Genomic DNA, 13,850 nt, shown 5'->3' with positions numbered 1-13,850 from the left:
CGGGGTGCTATCAAGCTGAGAAGGCCTGGGCGTGCATGCCAGCTTCAGCATAAGGAGCAGCCAGCCTGGCCAGAGAAAGCAGGTAGGCAACCGGGAGGAGGCTGGCATGAAGTTAAGTAGGGCAGCGGGAGGCAGGATGCTGATTTCAGCTCTGCTGGCTGAGACGAGGGACCCAGGTGGGGATGGATAGGACCAGGCCAGCATCAGAGGCAGGTAGTAGGAATCCCATCCCAGAGGCAAATCCCATCCCACGGCTTTAGGCCAGAATTTAAAGAAGCAGCTCATACTTGTGGAGCACTGAGTTTGTACCAGGCACCGTTCTGAGCACTTTCCTGTATCAAGGCTTTTGATCTGCACGATAATCTTAGGATAATCTTCGTTTTATAAATGAGGAAATTGAGGCACAAAAAGACCAAGTGGCTTGCTGAGTGTTATCCAGCTGGGAAGTGGCACAGTGGGGATGTGTTAGGAGTCCCTGCTCTTAACCACTCTGTTCCATAGTATTCCTCTTACACCGTGCCTGGGAGTACCATTCGCACAAACTGCAGTATGTGGGGGGCCTTGGAGCTGGGCAAGGTAGGTGGCCCTGATTCCATACTACTTCCTTTGGGAAAAAAAAAATACCAATTCTTTCTTTCTGCCTTTTAATGTACCAGGCACTTTCCATGCACCCTTCATATATTAACTCATTCGATCCAGAACTATTCTTATCTCCATGTTACAGATGAGGCCCAGAGAGAGTCCAGGATGTGCCTCTCTAGGTAGTAAAGTCTAAACTCAAACTCAGAAAACTACTAAAAGGGGAATTGATGGTAGTGTTTTGTATTTTTGTTTCCATTTCTTTGTCTGCTCTGCAGGTACCACCTGTCTGAATCACATCAGGGAGGAAACAGGGGTTACAATATTAATGCTTACAGTGCCCCACAGATTTCTAGAGGTGAATGAGTGGATTAATAGTTGCAGAACAGAAGAGGGAGAAAATCATCTAGCACACTGTGTTCACTTAGTAAACCTTAAACAAAAACAAAGAGCAAAACAACCCCAAGGCTGAATTGGCAAGGAAAAGCCTTGGGTTTGTGCTTTAGCCCATAGAGCCAATAAGAATCCAAACACTGTTCCTTTGTCTCTCCCTGACCTCTCAGAGTCCTGCTATAGAACATATAACTACGCTGGCTTAGAAAAGTGAAATTCTGGAGAAATCTGGATGGAAAATCAGATAGCAGAATTCCCTTTTGCTTCCAAATCAGTACCAGCTGTCTTGATCATGGCTTTCTAGAGCTCAGAGCTAATCAGCTAGCTTTTCACTTTTCTCTCCCTCCCGCCCCACCTCCCAAGACAAGTGCAAAGGAGAAATGCTTGACCTTTGACTGCACTGCCAACTCCATGGGTTTGCTGACCACAAAGCCCAGGCCGGCTAAGGGAAAGGAACTCCATATCCGTAGGTTTGAAACCAACAAAAACCAAACTCTTCCCTTGAGATACCGAAGAGAGCTTTCCTGATTTGTCGAGAGCCATAACACTTCCTCCACTGAATTGAGCTCAGATGAGACATTTGTCAAGTTGCAAGAACTACCTCCATACCAAGAATCACATGGACTTTACAAAATAGAATCAGGTAGGCAATGCCATTTCATGAGGTCTTGTGACTTTGAACTGTGGATCGTAATGAGAGGTGGCTTGAATGGAATTGGGTGAAACACACATTCCGCAGAGCAGCCTCAAAATGGAAGGCAGCCTTTCTGGGAGGCGGCTATGCAGTTTTGGAGGCTACTCAACATGAGAGGTAGTTGTGTTCATGGAAACACCAACACAAGCTGAGCCACAAGGTTTTCAGACTTGTTCTCACTTTAGCCTGACGTTGGAGAAGGAGACTGGTTGTGGGTGGTGTCTCTTTTATCCTCTCAGCCAGTCACTGAACTAGAGAACTCTTCAAGTTAAAAAAAACCCTGAGGGTGCCAGGCCCTCAGCTAGTTTTCACCTCATGCTGCAGCGAGAATTGAAATGTGGCCCTTGGAACTTAGACTTGCTGCAATCCCAAGGCCCTTTTATCAAAAACTAGGGACTTGAGATGATCTGAAACAGACCCAGGAAGCTCCCAGGGGTCTCTCAATACTTCTCTGCCAGCTCTCAGTTCTGAGAATATAGGCACAGAGATTGTCACTTGCAAATTCTCTTGGAGTTCATTTTCCTAGAAACTCCTCAGAGTTCCTTTGGGGAAGTCCAGAATGAATCTCTCACTAGAGTTCTTCTGGAACTCTGGGATTAGCCTGAGTATTGGATTGAAGTCTTTAGGTGATTTGCGGGTGTGGGGCTTAGTCTGTGTAGATCGAAATCCTAGGGACAGATTCCCCAGTCTGTTTGTTGATTTTTCTCTTGTCAGCTGCGGGTGACCAAATGACTTGGGATGGGACCACTTTTAGGATGAAAGTAAGAAAAGATAGGGGTTTTCCCCACCAAAGTGACCTGCTTCTGTTTTTGCCAAATTCCTCCTGGGAACATGCCCACTGCTTCTCATCCCTTATCTTGAAAACCCCATCAAGAAGGGAGTGGGGAGGGGAGCCTGGCTCATTCAGTGATGTGGCTTTTGATCTCAGGGTAGTAAGTACGAGCCCCATGTTGGGTATAGAGATGACTTAAAAATAAAATCTTAAAAAAAAAAAAAGAAGGGAGTGGGGAAGGAACACTCAAGTATAAAAAAATGTGGCTTTCAATACAGCATTTTAACCATTCTGGTATTAAAATGAGGGCTGGATTAGATGACCTCTGAGGTCCTCCCACCTCTAACAGTTTTTGGTTCTGAGTCCAGCATTCTTGTAATGTCTTGGGAAGCAGACCAAGCCAGGCTGCCCCTGCTTCACATTGTTCTTAGTCCTGGAGAGGCTGAGTTGCAGGAGTAACTACGGGATGCTCTGCTCTATCCACTGCCTCCCTCCTGGTGTCCCACTTGCTTATTGCATACATTTGTGTATCACAGAATGAGCCCCTCCTCCTTAAAAACCTCCTTTGGACTCTCACATTAGCTGTCAGGAGCACTCCAAGGCCAGGAAATGCAGGAGAGGTGCCCAGTTTTCCCAGTAGGGAGCAGTTTCTCTCACCTGGGTGAGTTATGGAAGTGGACTGCCTCTCGTTTCACCTGTAATTTAGTTGCCTATTTAAAGATACTCCAGAAATACCTATACTCCCAACTGAAGTGGTAAAGTAAGGAAATGATCTAGAAAATCCAAGGAGAGAAAAGACCCTCTTGCCTCAATTTTCTGCAGATTCTGGTTGAAATACCATATGGCTGTAGTTAATTATAATAACAGAGTTTGATACAAGAATTTGAGCTTCCAAATCCTTTGACACAGTCCTCTTGCTTTATGGAGGGGAGAGCTGAGGTTCAGCCCGGCAGGAACTTGCTCCAGGACCCACAGTTGTCAACAGGTAGAGCTAGCCCTGGGTTTTTTCCCTCTGAAATCTTGCCAGTTGCCCCCATCCTCTTCTGCCATTTCTCCCTCTGCTATGGCACAGATGACATCCTGTATGAAGGTTCTGAAAGACATTTGGGGTTCTGAAGGACAGATGAATCCCTTTGCCATCTTTTATATTTGAAAGTGACTAAGTATTGGTGCTGTTTCCTAGGCATGCAACTATGATTGAAAGATATCGGTAGGTCAGTGCAGACCCAGAAGAACAGTGCTCTGCTCAACAGCTGTAACTCTTAGGTTGCCTTTTGTGATTCAGGTTTGTTCCTTTAAGAGTTACGCTTTTCAGAGATACTGGCTAGAAGCACAGGTCTTATTTCCTAGGTCCAGGGCCAGCCAGTTACTCCTGTGCTGAGCTCCCGTGAACTGCAGCCAATGCCTTCCGGCTGACAAAGCAGGGTTGTCATTGATAAGTGTTTATGTTGCACTTTAGATTTCAAAGTTCTTTCTCTGAGTTATTTCTTACCTCAATTTGGCAGGTGAAGAAACTAAAGCCCGTAGAAGTGGTGACTGGTCCAGAGTCATCCAACCAATTAATGCTGAAGCTGATATTGGACTCAGAGCCTCTGAGTTTCTGGGTCACTGCTTACCCCAGTGAGTCATGCAGTTTCTCTAGATTATGTTCTTTGCCCATCACTAACTTCTTTTTTTCCAAATTTAGCTGACTTCTCTTAGTGTGAGCTATAGAGCTCTCCTGTTTGAAGGCTGCAGAACCTTATTGGTTGACCAGAAAGCATCTGGGTAAGCTCCAGCGTGGGCCCTGTCCTAGGTCAAGCTGAATTGTGGTGGGAGCATAGGGAGAGAGTAAGCATTTTCTGTTTGGGCTTTGGGAGATGATCAGTGCCGTCTTAGGAATTTTAAAGGTCTAAGTATTGGAAAGGGGGTGAGAGATTGAAGTTAAAATACTGGTTGTCACTTATAGGAGGTTAAAAATGTCAAGTTAAAAAGACATTGAACATTTTGCATCTAACTACAAGCCTTTGAGAGTCTTTGGGCTCCTTTTTCAAACTTCAACAGTTGGGTCACGGAGGTATTTTCTTACCAGTGGGGCAGAGAGACTTCAGCGAGAACATTGAAAACTTTTACAGCAGAAATTCCCACAAGAAATCTTACCATCTGTTTATTTAACATTTTCCTTTACCTTGGTGGGTTTTTTTTTTTTTAATTTTAAATGACTTATTGCCTGTTTGACTTAAACTGCATCTGTTAAGCAGAGATGTTGGATGGAGATTAGTATCTGTTTGCCTGTCTTTATACAATATTCTCTGAAAATAAAATTTCTCCTTTGCTCCCCCACCCCCCACCCACCCATTGTGAATTTAATTAAGAAGGTGAGGAGTTGTGTTTGAAGTATTCAAGAGTCTGCCTTTCCAAGCATTCCAAGCAGCCTTTCAGATATCGATAAGTGTATATTGCAGAACTACACAGTACGGGCGAAACAGGAAGCAGCTCTTGGCTGGGTAGGATGCTCTGAGGCGCCCTCCACTCTCCAAGGGAACGCTCTTCAGCTGACTGAAGCAGGGAAGCTGAGCCAATCACAGGCCGCTTTCCTAGCTCAGTCACCAGTCTGTGGTTGAGGAAGGGTTTTGCTTTTTTATGCTCTGTATTGGGAAGGCAGATAAAATGCCAGGGCTGGACTGCCTCTGGGGATAACCTCACCCTGTGTGATGTGAATGAATAGCATCTTGCCTAGTAAATCCACAGGAATTGATAAGGCAGACGCAGTTCTTCCAACAGGCCTTTTCTATCTCTTAGCTGTAGCTGGGGCTTCTGTAGCAATTTTATTTTTGCCTTGAAAGAAGTGCTCTGGATTCTCAGACCTCCATGTATGACAATTTGTACCTGCATGGAATTGAAGACTCAGAGGCTGTAAGTATTTTCATAGATAGCTGATTCCCTCTCCCCTCCTCTTCCTCCTCTCACTAACCACCCCCCCCAACCCCATTTCTTAGGCAACGCAGGGAACATGGAGCTGAAAGCCAACATCATTCGGGTGCTTGCTAGCTGCTGTGTAAATGCTCTCTGTGTAGTTTAGAGTGAACAGAGATTATTTTTTATTACATAATTTCTTGTCATGCAAAAAAGAAATTAGGTGCTTGCAAAGGCATCTGAGAGTGTAGGCTGTTCGGATTTATACATTACTCAGTCCACGTTTGATCTCACGAGGGGTAACTGCTCCTTGTAGCCTGGCTTAAACTATGCAGAAAGTGCCTATGTTTTCCAATAGAAGGGTTCACAGAAAAGGCTCATTCATTATATAATACACATTGTTTATTGAGCTAGCATGAATGGAAGTTGTTCAGCTGTAGCTGTGTTACGTGCTTTCTGGCCAAACAAGTGGTGCAGATCTGCTTCTTTGTTAAGGAAATCAGATACAAAGGTTGTGGTCATAGAACACCCCAGTGCAGAGGCAGAGGGTAGAGTCACTGTACTCTGCCCTGGAAGACTGAAGTAGGCTCACGTGTGTTTTGGCTGAGAAAACTGGACTCCTTTCCCTCCGTAGGTCAGGCTCATGTAATCTATTAACATCAGGATGAAAATGGTTTTCTGAAATCCCTAAAATCATACCACCAGAATGTTAGCTTTCAAATATAGGGTAAAGCTGATTGCCGAATCTTTTACTATGGCTAGTGGCAGTTCTTGATTTTTCATCAATCATCTAGAAACCGTGCAAGGTAAAATGATTTGGGGTGGCTAATGGGACCCGCTGTGGGGAGTCTGAATTTTATAGGAGTGCAATGCCATACATGTTGCTACATTTGAAACAGGAAATGTGTTATATAAGATTCCCTGGCTAACCCACCAAATAAACAGACCATAACAACAATAACAACAAAAAAGCCCCATGGTACACATCAATGCAGACATATGTATCAAATGATGTACTCTATTAAAGATAAAAATTCTCTGTTCTGATAAGGCATTCCATTTTTCCTTCCTGTCTGTGTGTTAGCCTTGACTCTAACTCTGTTTCTGCAAAGTCTCTCTGAGTGTTGCCCAGCGTGCTTGTAAATTATTACACTGCCAGTTTATTGCAAGGGACTGTAGTTTGAAACATTGGTGGCTGAAATAGAGAAAGTCCACACGTGCAAGTGGGGTGGAAGAATGGAAAATGCACCTATAGGAGTTCAGTAAACCATCTGGGGTTCTTCAGGAAGCCTGATTATTTCTCACACCCCTTCTCTCCACACTCAGTTATGAAACATGTGATGCCTTATTGGATTGTAATTTTTATTCGCGACCATCGATTTTACCTCGGGCACTGTGTTGCACTTAGGTAGATCGGAGTTATTTCGGAATAACAGGTTATTTTTGAAACTGGCTGGAATGAACAGAGTCGGCTAGGAACTAATGTATCCAGCACCTTGTTCTCTAGAACTGTATAAATTTCCGATGCACTGGTTCAGAGGGGAGCCATTAGAAGTATGAAAGCATTTTTTTTTTCTTTTGGTCAAGCCTCACAGGACAGCTGAGTTTTTCTGGAGGGGAGGGGGAGAGAGTGAAGAGTGCAGTGATTTGACTCTGGCGGTAGTTGATGGCGGGTAGTGCTAGGTACTGCAGTGCTGTGCTCCTGGTGACTCAGTGGTGGCCAGCAGCCTGAGATCCTCGGGGATCTGCGGAGGCGAGGAAGGTGGGAAACCCAAGGAACGAAGAAAGACATCTGGCCAATCCTCACCTGAAAGTATGGGAAGCTTTCGGTTGGGTGGGACTGAAAGCGTGTCACTTAAATTAGAGGGGAAGACAGAGGTGTTTGGAGGGGTGAACTGGCTCAGAATGCTCATTTGAGTTTATTTGTTTTTATAAGGAAGAATAATGTGATGTGTTACCCAAGATGGTGTGAACAAAGCTTCAAGCCAATGGAGAAGACTAGGCCTAAATAGCTGACCCGGTGAAGTGAGAAATAAAGCCACACCTGGAGTGCCACATCCTCAGCAGTCTTTCTCAGTGCCAATGCATTTATGGCTGTAAGTGTGGGGGGTTGCCCAGATTGAAACAAAGCTCTTGGATCAGGTCTGGTGGATAGGTGTGGACAGGCTTTTCTCCAATGACCAGCTGCAGTCCAAGAATATACAGGCACTAAAAGCTGAGTACGGCACTTTCTTTGGGGGGCTGGGTTGCCATCCACATATTTCCGACCACTCTGCGCTGTTGAAAATGCCTTTGCGGGGTGTGTGGGGGTTTAACATGTGATAAGTGATTGTATTCAGCGTGTTCACACAGTAAGTCTGTAATGAGATCATCTTGCCTAGGGACTGATGGTATTTTATTCTGAGTAAGAATAAAGCATTATTATACACTGTTAGCACCTCACATCCCCGCAGTGTGAGAGAGACTTTGGTACTGTTATGCAAGGTTTTTCTTAAGATTCTGGTCCAGAGATAGATATTAGACTTCTAATACCCTAGCTTTTCAGTTGTAATCTCCGTATTTCATGCTTTATATGTATAAAGAGAGAGGAACAAGAGCCTTGTGGGAACACACTTGAGTCTGGGCATTTTAGATTCTTGAGTTCTATGGAGCCTTTTTGGACAAGTCCGTTAGCTTCTGCCCTGGTTTCCAGGAGAGTAGTTAATTGTCTGCATCATTCAGAATACAAGGAAGTGCAAAAGATGATTCAGTGCCCCACAGCAAGGGCTCTGCGCGGGAATGGGAGATTTCACGCAGAACATCACCTTACTCCTTCTGTTGCCTTGCCATGGATAAAGGAATGTGTGCTCCTGAATGAGTCCATATCCAGACCAGGCCAGTTACAATAGATCATGCGCACAGACTTGTACTATGTTGTCTTCTGTGTCAGGATTGCCTTATTCCACTTTCACTACCTGCACTTGGTCTTAATACAAGTCCAGGTGCCAAGATACTTTTCACTCATTGAGCCTCCAGTATACTCTATGTACTTTTTATCGATCAAAATAGATTTTGATAGACCTGCTCATTGGTATACATGTTTCATAAATGGATTCACTGTATATTTTGGCTTTTGTGAGATCATTATGAGTAGATTTATTTTTTTATTCAGCAGGGGTTTATTATACACACAATAGCAGGGATGTTCTTATGGGGATAAATGGAAGAAGCAAATAAGTAGAAAAAGTTACCTAAAAATCTACCCCAAGATAATGACTGTTATCATACTGCCTTGTATCTTTTCAAACTGTCAATGCACATATCCGTGAATATGCCATTCTAAACCTGCTACTGTGTGTGTATTGCATCCTATGCTGTGAAATGATGTTCTCATTTGATAAAAGATTCAGCACACTAGGACTAGACTGGCCCGTGCAAGAGATGCTTTGCAAAATTTAAAACTCCTGCACAGACCTTCTGTGACTTTGAGCAATTTAAATGAAGTATAGATTCTTAGAGTATTTTGTAAAGTGAAGCCAGGGCTATTTGCACATAGAATTAATAGTTGATTTCTCCAACACAATTGCTTCCATTTCCAAATGCTTAAATTCTAAAGTACTGAGAGGGAGAGACATGATCTTTTTCAGTGAAAAAGATGATCAGATCATAATTCAGGGCATTTACTAGAGAGGAAAATATATTCTCTGTAAGTCACAGAAAGGAGCATAATGTATTTACTGATACTGTTAGAAATGTTACAGACGTAAAAGTTAAAGTGAAGGTGAATTTTACAAACTATAATGTGTACGTAATATCTGTATGTACATATAAAAGCACATATTTAAATCAAATGTACCTATACATTATTATAACTATATGTTAATGATTTAAACTACTCACTTTCTATAAGCTGCACAACTCTGCACGTTTGCCTAAATGTCTGTGTTCCTGCAGGTGTAGGCACACTGTATGCCCTGTACATTCATATATAGATATGCTCCGTGCTTTGCTAATTAATGGTTAACGCTAAGTGGGAGATTTCTGCCACACAGCTTTTGGAGATGAAAAATTAACTTCTTTTGACATAAAGAAAGATACCCAAGAGGGTTGAAAGGCACACATCCACAAGAGAATAAAGAATTGCTGTTTTCAAAGATATAATATAGTTCTTTTAAATATGAAGATATGTCCTTGTGCTTGCTAGGAAGGAGGATCAACTTCAGACAGACGGCTTTGTGTGTTTAGGGACTTTTGGAAGAAGACTCTAGAGATACTAAGGATTAGATGCCTTTTGGAAACGAGAAGGCTGGAGGTCTTTATGGTTTGGCAGATCAGAGGACCTTCTGGGGTTAGAAAGTCTTTCTGGCCTATTTCTAGAGAATGAGACCTGTTCCGTTAAAGAAGCCAAGGTCTGTTGGCTTCACTGGCCAGAGAGGAAAGACAAATGCTGCTCATGGTTTGTGTAAGAAATTTGAGAACATCAACCTGTTTTACTCAGCTGAGTGATTCTGGTATTTGTTCAGAATCTAAGTGAATGATGAACAGAAAGTTCTCTTTCATCAATCAGTTCTTAGCAATGATGGTTTTCTAAAATATATGTTGAAATGATTTCTAGATGTAGTTGTCATTGAGCTATAGAAATTCCTTAAATCTGATTAGAACCCATGAATTTGCCTCTCCAAGGTCATCAGTCTCATCACCTTCTCTACCATTTCCACTTTCAAGTGACAGAATGATGTGTTAGGATTGATCCCCACATTTTCTCTGGGACTTCGCTGTCTTCTCTCCTGTGGGTGTTCTTCTTCCTATTAGATTATGATGAGTCCATCAGGATTTAGAATATAGCCCTGTGACTCCCTCCACATGTGCTTAGTGAACACTACATTTTTTTATGGTACAAGGTATTCTGTAGGAAGGTCGACAATTACTAGGAAAACACGTACTTTTAGGGTGAAGGTGAGCAAGCATCTTTGCTTTACCCTTTCCTTTTCTATCAGAGTTCAGTGTAGACCTTATTTCTATGTGGGTGGTTCTCTCATCATTCTGCTCACCATCTCCCTTTAATATCCCTTACCTGGGTAAACTGAGTCACCGGAAGAGGACAAGAAGACATAACTGGACTGTTACTGTTTTTTGTTACCTCTCTTCCCTCCTCCACCAGTCCTTTGCAATGATCATCATGTCATGAGCTCAGATATCCATGAGGCTAAGTTAAAAATTATGCCAAGAAAGCTCTGTAGATACTCTGTAGCTGATCTAAATCAGGCTGATTTACTTGCCTTTGATGTGTTTGCATTGGGCCACACTGACTTGAAAAACAGTAACAACTCTAAACCGCTGGACTGGTAAGGACTCTGGCATGTGACCTTACTTGAGACCAGGCACCAGTAGGCCACTGCTTGGTGTGTAAACTCAAGGGATTTTACAGTTCATATAAAATAATGGCAAGCAGGTTGGGAGTTGTAGGTTTTTATGGCTTGGACTTTGAACTTTTTAAGATTCTGGAGTGTGAATCTAAGCTTAAACCGTGCAGCCACTCTTGCAGTTCTCACAGGTAGACCAAAAGGAAGGCGGCTCAGATAGCTCACGTGATAGTTTGCAAGATCTAAATAGAAAAGTGCTTGGGCTCACTCTGCATTCATGTATTCTTTTATAATATAAATATATAGTTTTAGTAATAAGTATTTTTCTCTCGTCTTAAACGGTGCCATAGTATCAGTACTTCCTGCGTCCTATTTTTGTTTCTTTTGCATCTGTTCAGGAGGGATGCCAGGCTGGCCCAGTTGGTGGAGCATGTGACTCTTGATCTCAAGGTTGTGGGTTTGGGCCCCACATTGGGTATAGATATTACTTTAGGGGAAAAAAAACCTTAAAAAAAAAGAAATAGCGAAACGTCTTAAAACAGGATGTTTTGAATTTGCTTTCAGCCTTTTTGTTCAGGGGAATTGATGTAAGAGATACATCCTAACACAAATATCGGCAGCTGTCAATTATTCAGGAGCTTGATTGTATAATTTGTGAATAATTTAATTCTTATTTTGCCTTTTGAATCCTATTACTCCTTAATCTTTCTTCTCTTTTTAGCTTGAGCATCATATAACATAAAAGATTCTGACCTTCAGTGTTTTTCTTTATTAGCAGATTTGTTGAAAAGTTTGGTGAGTAAAAGGGTTGTATTTAAAATTTTTTCTCAATCTTTTAAAAAATTACTCTTTGGACTGTTGAGAACTGAGAACAAACTAAGGGTTGATGGGGGGTGGGAGGGAGGAGAGGGTGGGTGATGGGTATTGAGGAGGGCACCTTTTGGGATGAGCACTGGGTGTTGTATGGAAACCAATTTGACAATAAATTTCATATATAAATAAAAAAAATAAAAAAAAAATAAAAATAAAAAATTACTCTTTGTACTTTGTATCATGAACTAATAATGTATTGTAATAATGCTGGGATTAAAAGCGGAGACTCTGTGCAGGATTGCCAGGGATTACATCTCAGCTCTCCTCTTCCTAATTTGTGGCCTTGGGTACATTTCTTAAACTTTCTGTGCCTCGGTTTCCACATTATTAAAGTGTTAATAATAATAAACCTACATCTTGGGTGTTTTTGAAGATTAAATAAGGTAATATGTGTAGCCCTTAAAACGTGTTTTCTGCTATTATTATTCTTCACATCATGAATATACTTAAGCTTTTGGCATGCTCCTTTCTCTGCAGGTTTTGATATTTCCATCAAATCCTTTGGTTTATTTTCAGAGCATTTGCATGGTTTTTGACAGTGCTTTCCAAAAATATTACAGTGGTTGTCAAGTGAAAGAATGTACTAATCTCTTCAGGCCTTCTGATTAGTTTGTTGTATTTTGTTTCAGAAAGGGGGGCAGTAGAGTCTAATTGAGGGAGCACAAGGAAGTGGAATTCTTGGTCTTTGCCACTGATTAGTAGTGACCTTGGGCAAGTCATTTGATCCCTCCAATTCTCAATTTTGCCTCCTATAAAATGAAAACTCTTTATTAGATGATTTCTAAGGTTTCTTCACATCGAGAATTCTGTTCTGTTTGCTGATAAGCAATTTCTTCAGTTTGGATACAAATGCCACCGTATGCCATTTACTTTTTGAAAGGCTGAACTACCGTGGTGTTTTGTATATACTGTGTAAGGTCTCCATATTTGGTCCCAGAGTCTGAACATTTGGCCTTTTCAGACTCTTTGAAGTAGGAAGTTGTGTCTGGTACACACCTTTGAGAGGACTAGATTTTTGAAGAGGAAAGATGTTTTATTTAAGATTTTTAATTCTAAAGCCAGAATGGTGTTTTGCATATTGCTCATCTGCTTGCCAATACCCACAGTGCATGCCCAGCCCACAGGGATTTGAGCTGAAGACACTTGAGTCTCATCTCTAAGAAAAAAAAATCAAAGACGAATGCTTTCTGAGAATTGAGCGTCTCCTAACTCTTATTGATAATTGAGGAGAGGTATTTCTGCTTTAAATGATCTCTATCTTTCCTTCTTGGCTAAATTGTCTGAGCTATGCACTAGGAGACTGTTGCCCCTAACCCCCCCCCCCCAAAAAAGTTTAAATAATGATTTTATGATTGTAACATTGCCTAATCATCAAGAATGTTTATTTTTGGGTGTTTTCTTGCTTTACAAAATTTTCTTCAGTTCATCATTATTATCCTTTGGGTTGTACTAAAAGCGATAATCAATCAATTAGAAAACCACAGGAATATAATAAATTCTAGGAGACATTCATTATTTTTTTAAGTCATTCATTTCTTTTAAAAGCAGTAACTATGCCTAATCTGTTTAATTTTTCTCTGTGATAAAATGAAAGGCAAAGGGATAAAGGGGACAATCTTTACTTCAGCCCAATCTCTTAGATAGTCCCTTAAATATTGTTTGAATAAAGTAAGAGTTGGAAGCAAATATTTATCATGAAGGTAGAAAAATGTGGTGAATATCATGCTAAAATACCTGGTCAACAAATTAGTTCTCCAGTTCATTTCCAAAGAGTCATTGTTGATAGCTTAATATCATTTAATTTGAGTTGAAGTCCCAGAGATTAATGTCTTGGACTTATTTGATTCAATGGCTCTATTGATCCAAGGGACAGAATTAAGAATTAATTTATCAGATATCCAAATCATATTACATTTGATCATATTGTTAGTGCCTAGAATATAGAAATGGAATTAGAGTAAAGTTGATAAGGTAGGGAAGCACAGAACATGTGTTAGTTATCATGTTGCACTTTTTGAAGTGCTAGGATTCTGCCCCGTAGAATAAAGTAGAGTAAGGAATAAAACCAAACAGATCAAAAAGGGCTAGGTTAGATATTTGATTTAAAAAAAAAATTAATGTTTATTTTTGGGAGAGAGAGAGAGAGAGACAGAGTGCAAGGAAGGGGGTGGGGGGGCAGAGAGAGAGAGGGAGATACAGAATCCGAAGCAGGTTCCAGGCTCTGAGCTGTCAGCACAGAGCCTGACACGGGACTCAAACTCAAAGACTACGTCATGAGCCGAGGTGGGACGCTTAACCAACT

General features: G+C 41.5%; 1 protein-coding gene across 6 annotated transcripts in view; it reads left to right on the top strand.

The window, feature by feature from the left end:
- The window catches only part of CACNB4 (calcium voltage-gated channel auxiliary subunit beta 4), a 264,301-nt gene that overhangs the window by 108,746 nt on the left and 141,705 nt on the right, over positions 1 to 13,850 (top strand). Inside the window, exons 1-2 of one of the 6 annotated variants that reach the window (XM_086718597.1) lie at positions 5,027 to 5,333; positions 7,274 to 7,429. The exons of 2 other annotated variants lie outside the window; for them this stretch is intronic. In XM_086718597.1, the coding sequence (XP_086574723.1) occupies positions 7,424 to 7,429 (6 nt within the window). In that variant the 5' untranslated portion in view covers positions 5,027 to 5,333; positions 7,274 to 7,423. Of the gene's footprint in view, positions 1 to 5,024; positions 5,334 to 7,061; positions 7,147 to 7,269; positions 7,430 to 13,850 lie in introns of those variants that run through there. 3 more of the 6 variants (XM_086718595.1, XM_086718596.1, XM_086718594.1) reach the window with 3 other exon arrangements.

The sequence above is a fragment of the Puma concolor genome, chromosome C1 (genome assembly GCF_028749965.1).
Source record: "Puma concolor isolate L17-30 chromosome C1, mPumCon1.1.hap2, whole genome shotgun sequence".
In the NCBI taxonomy this organism is placed as follows: Eukaryota; Metazoa; Chordata; class Mammalia; order Carnivora; family Felidae; genus Puma; species Puma concolor.
The sequence above is the reverse complement of the archived record's forward strand: the minus strand, read 5'-3'. Positions and strand labels throughout refer to the sequence as shown.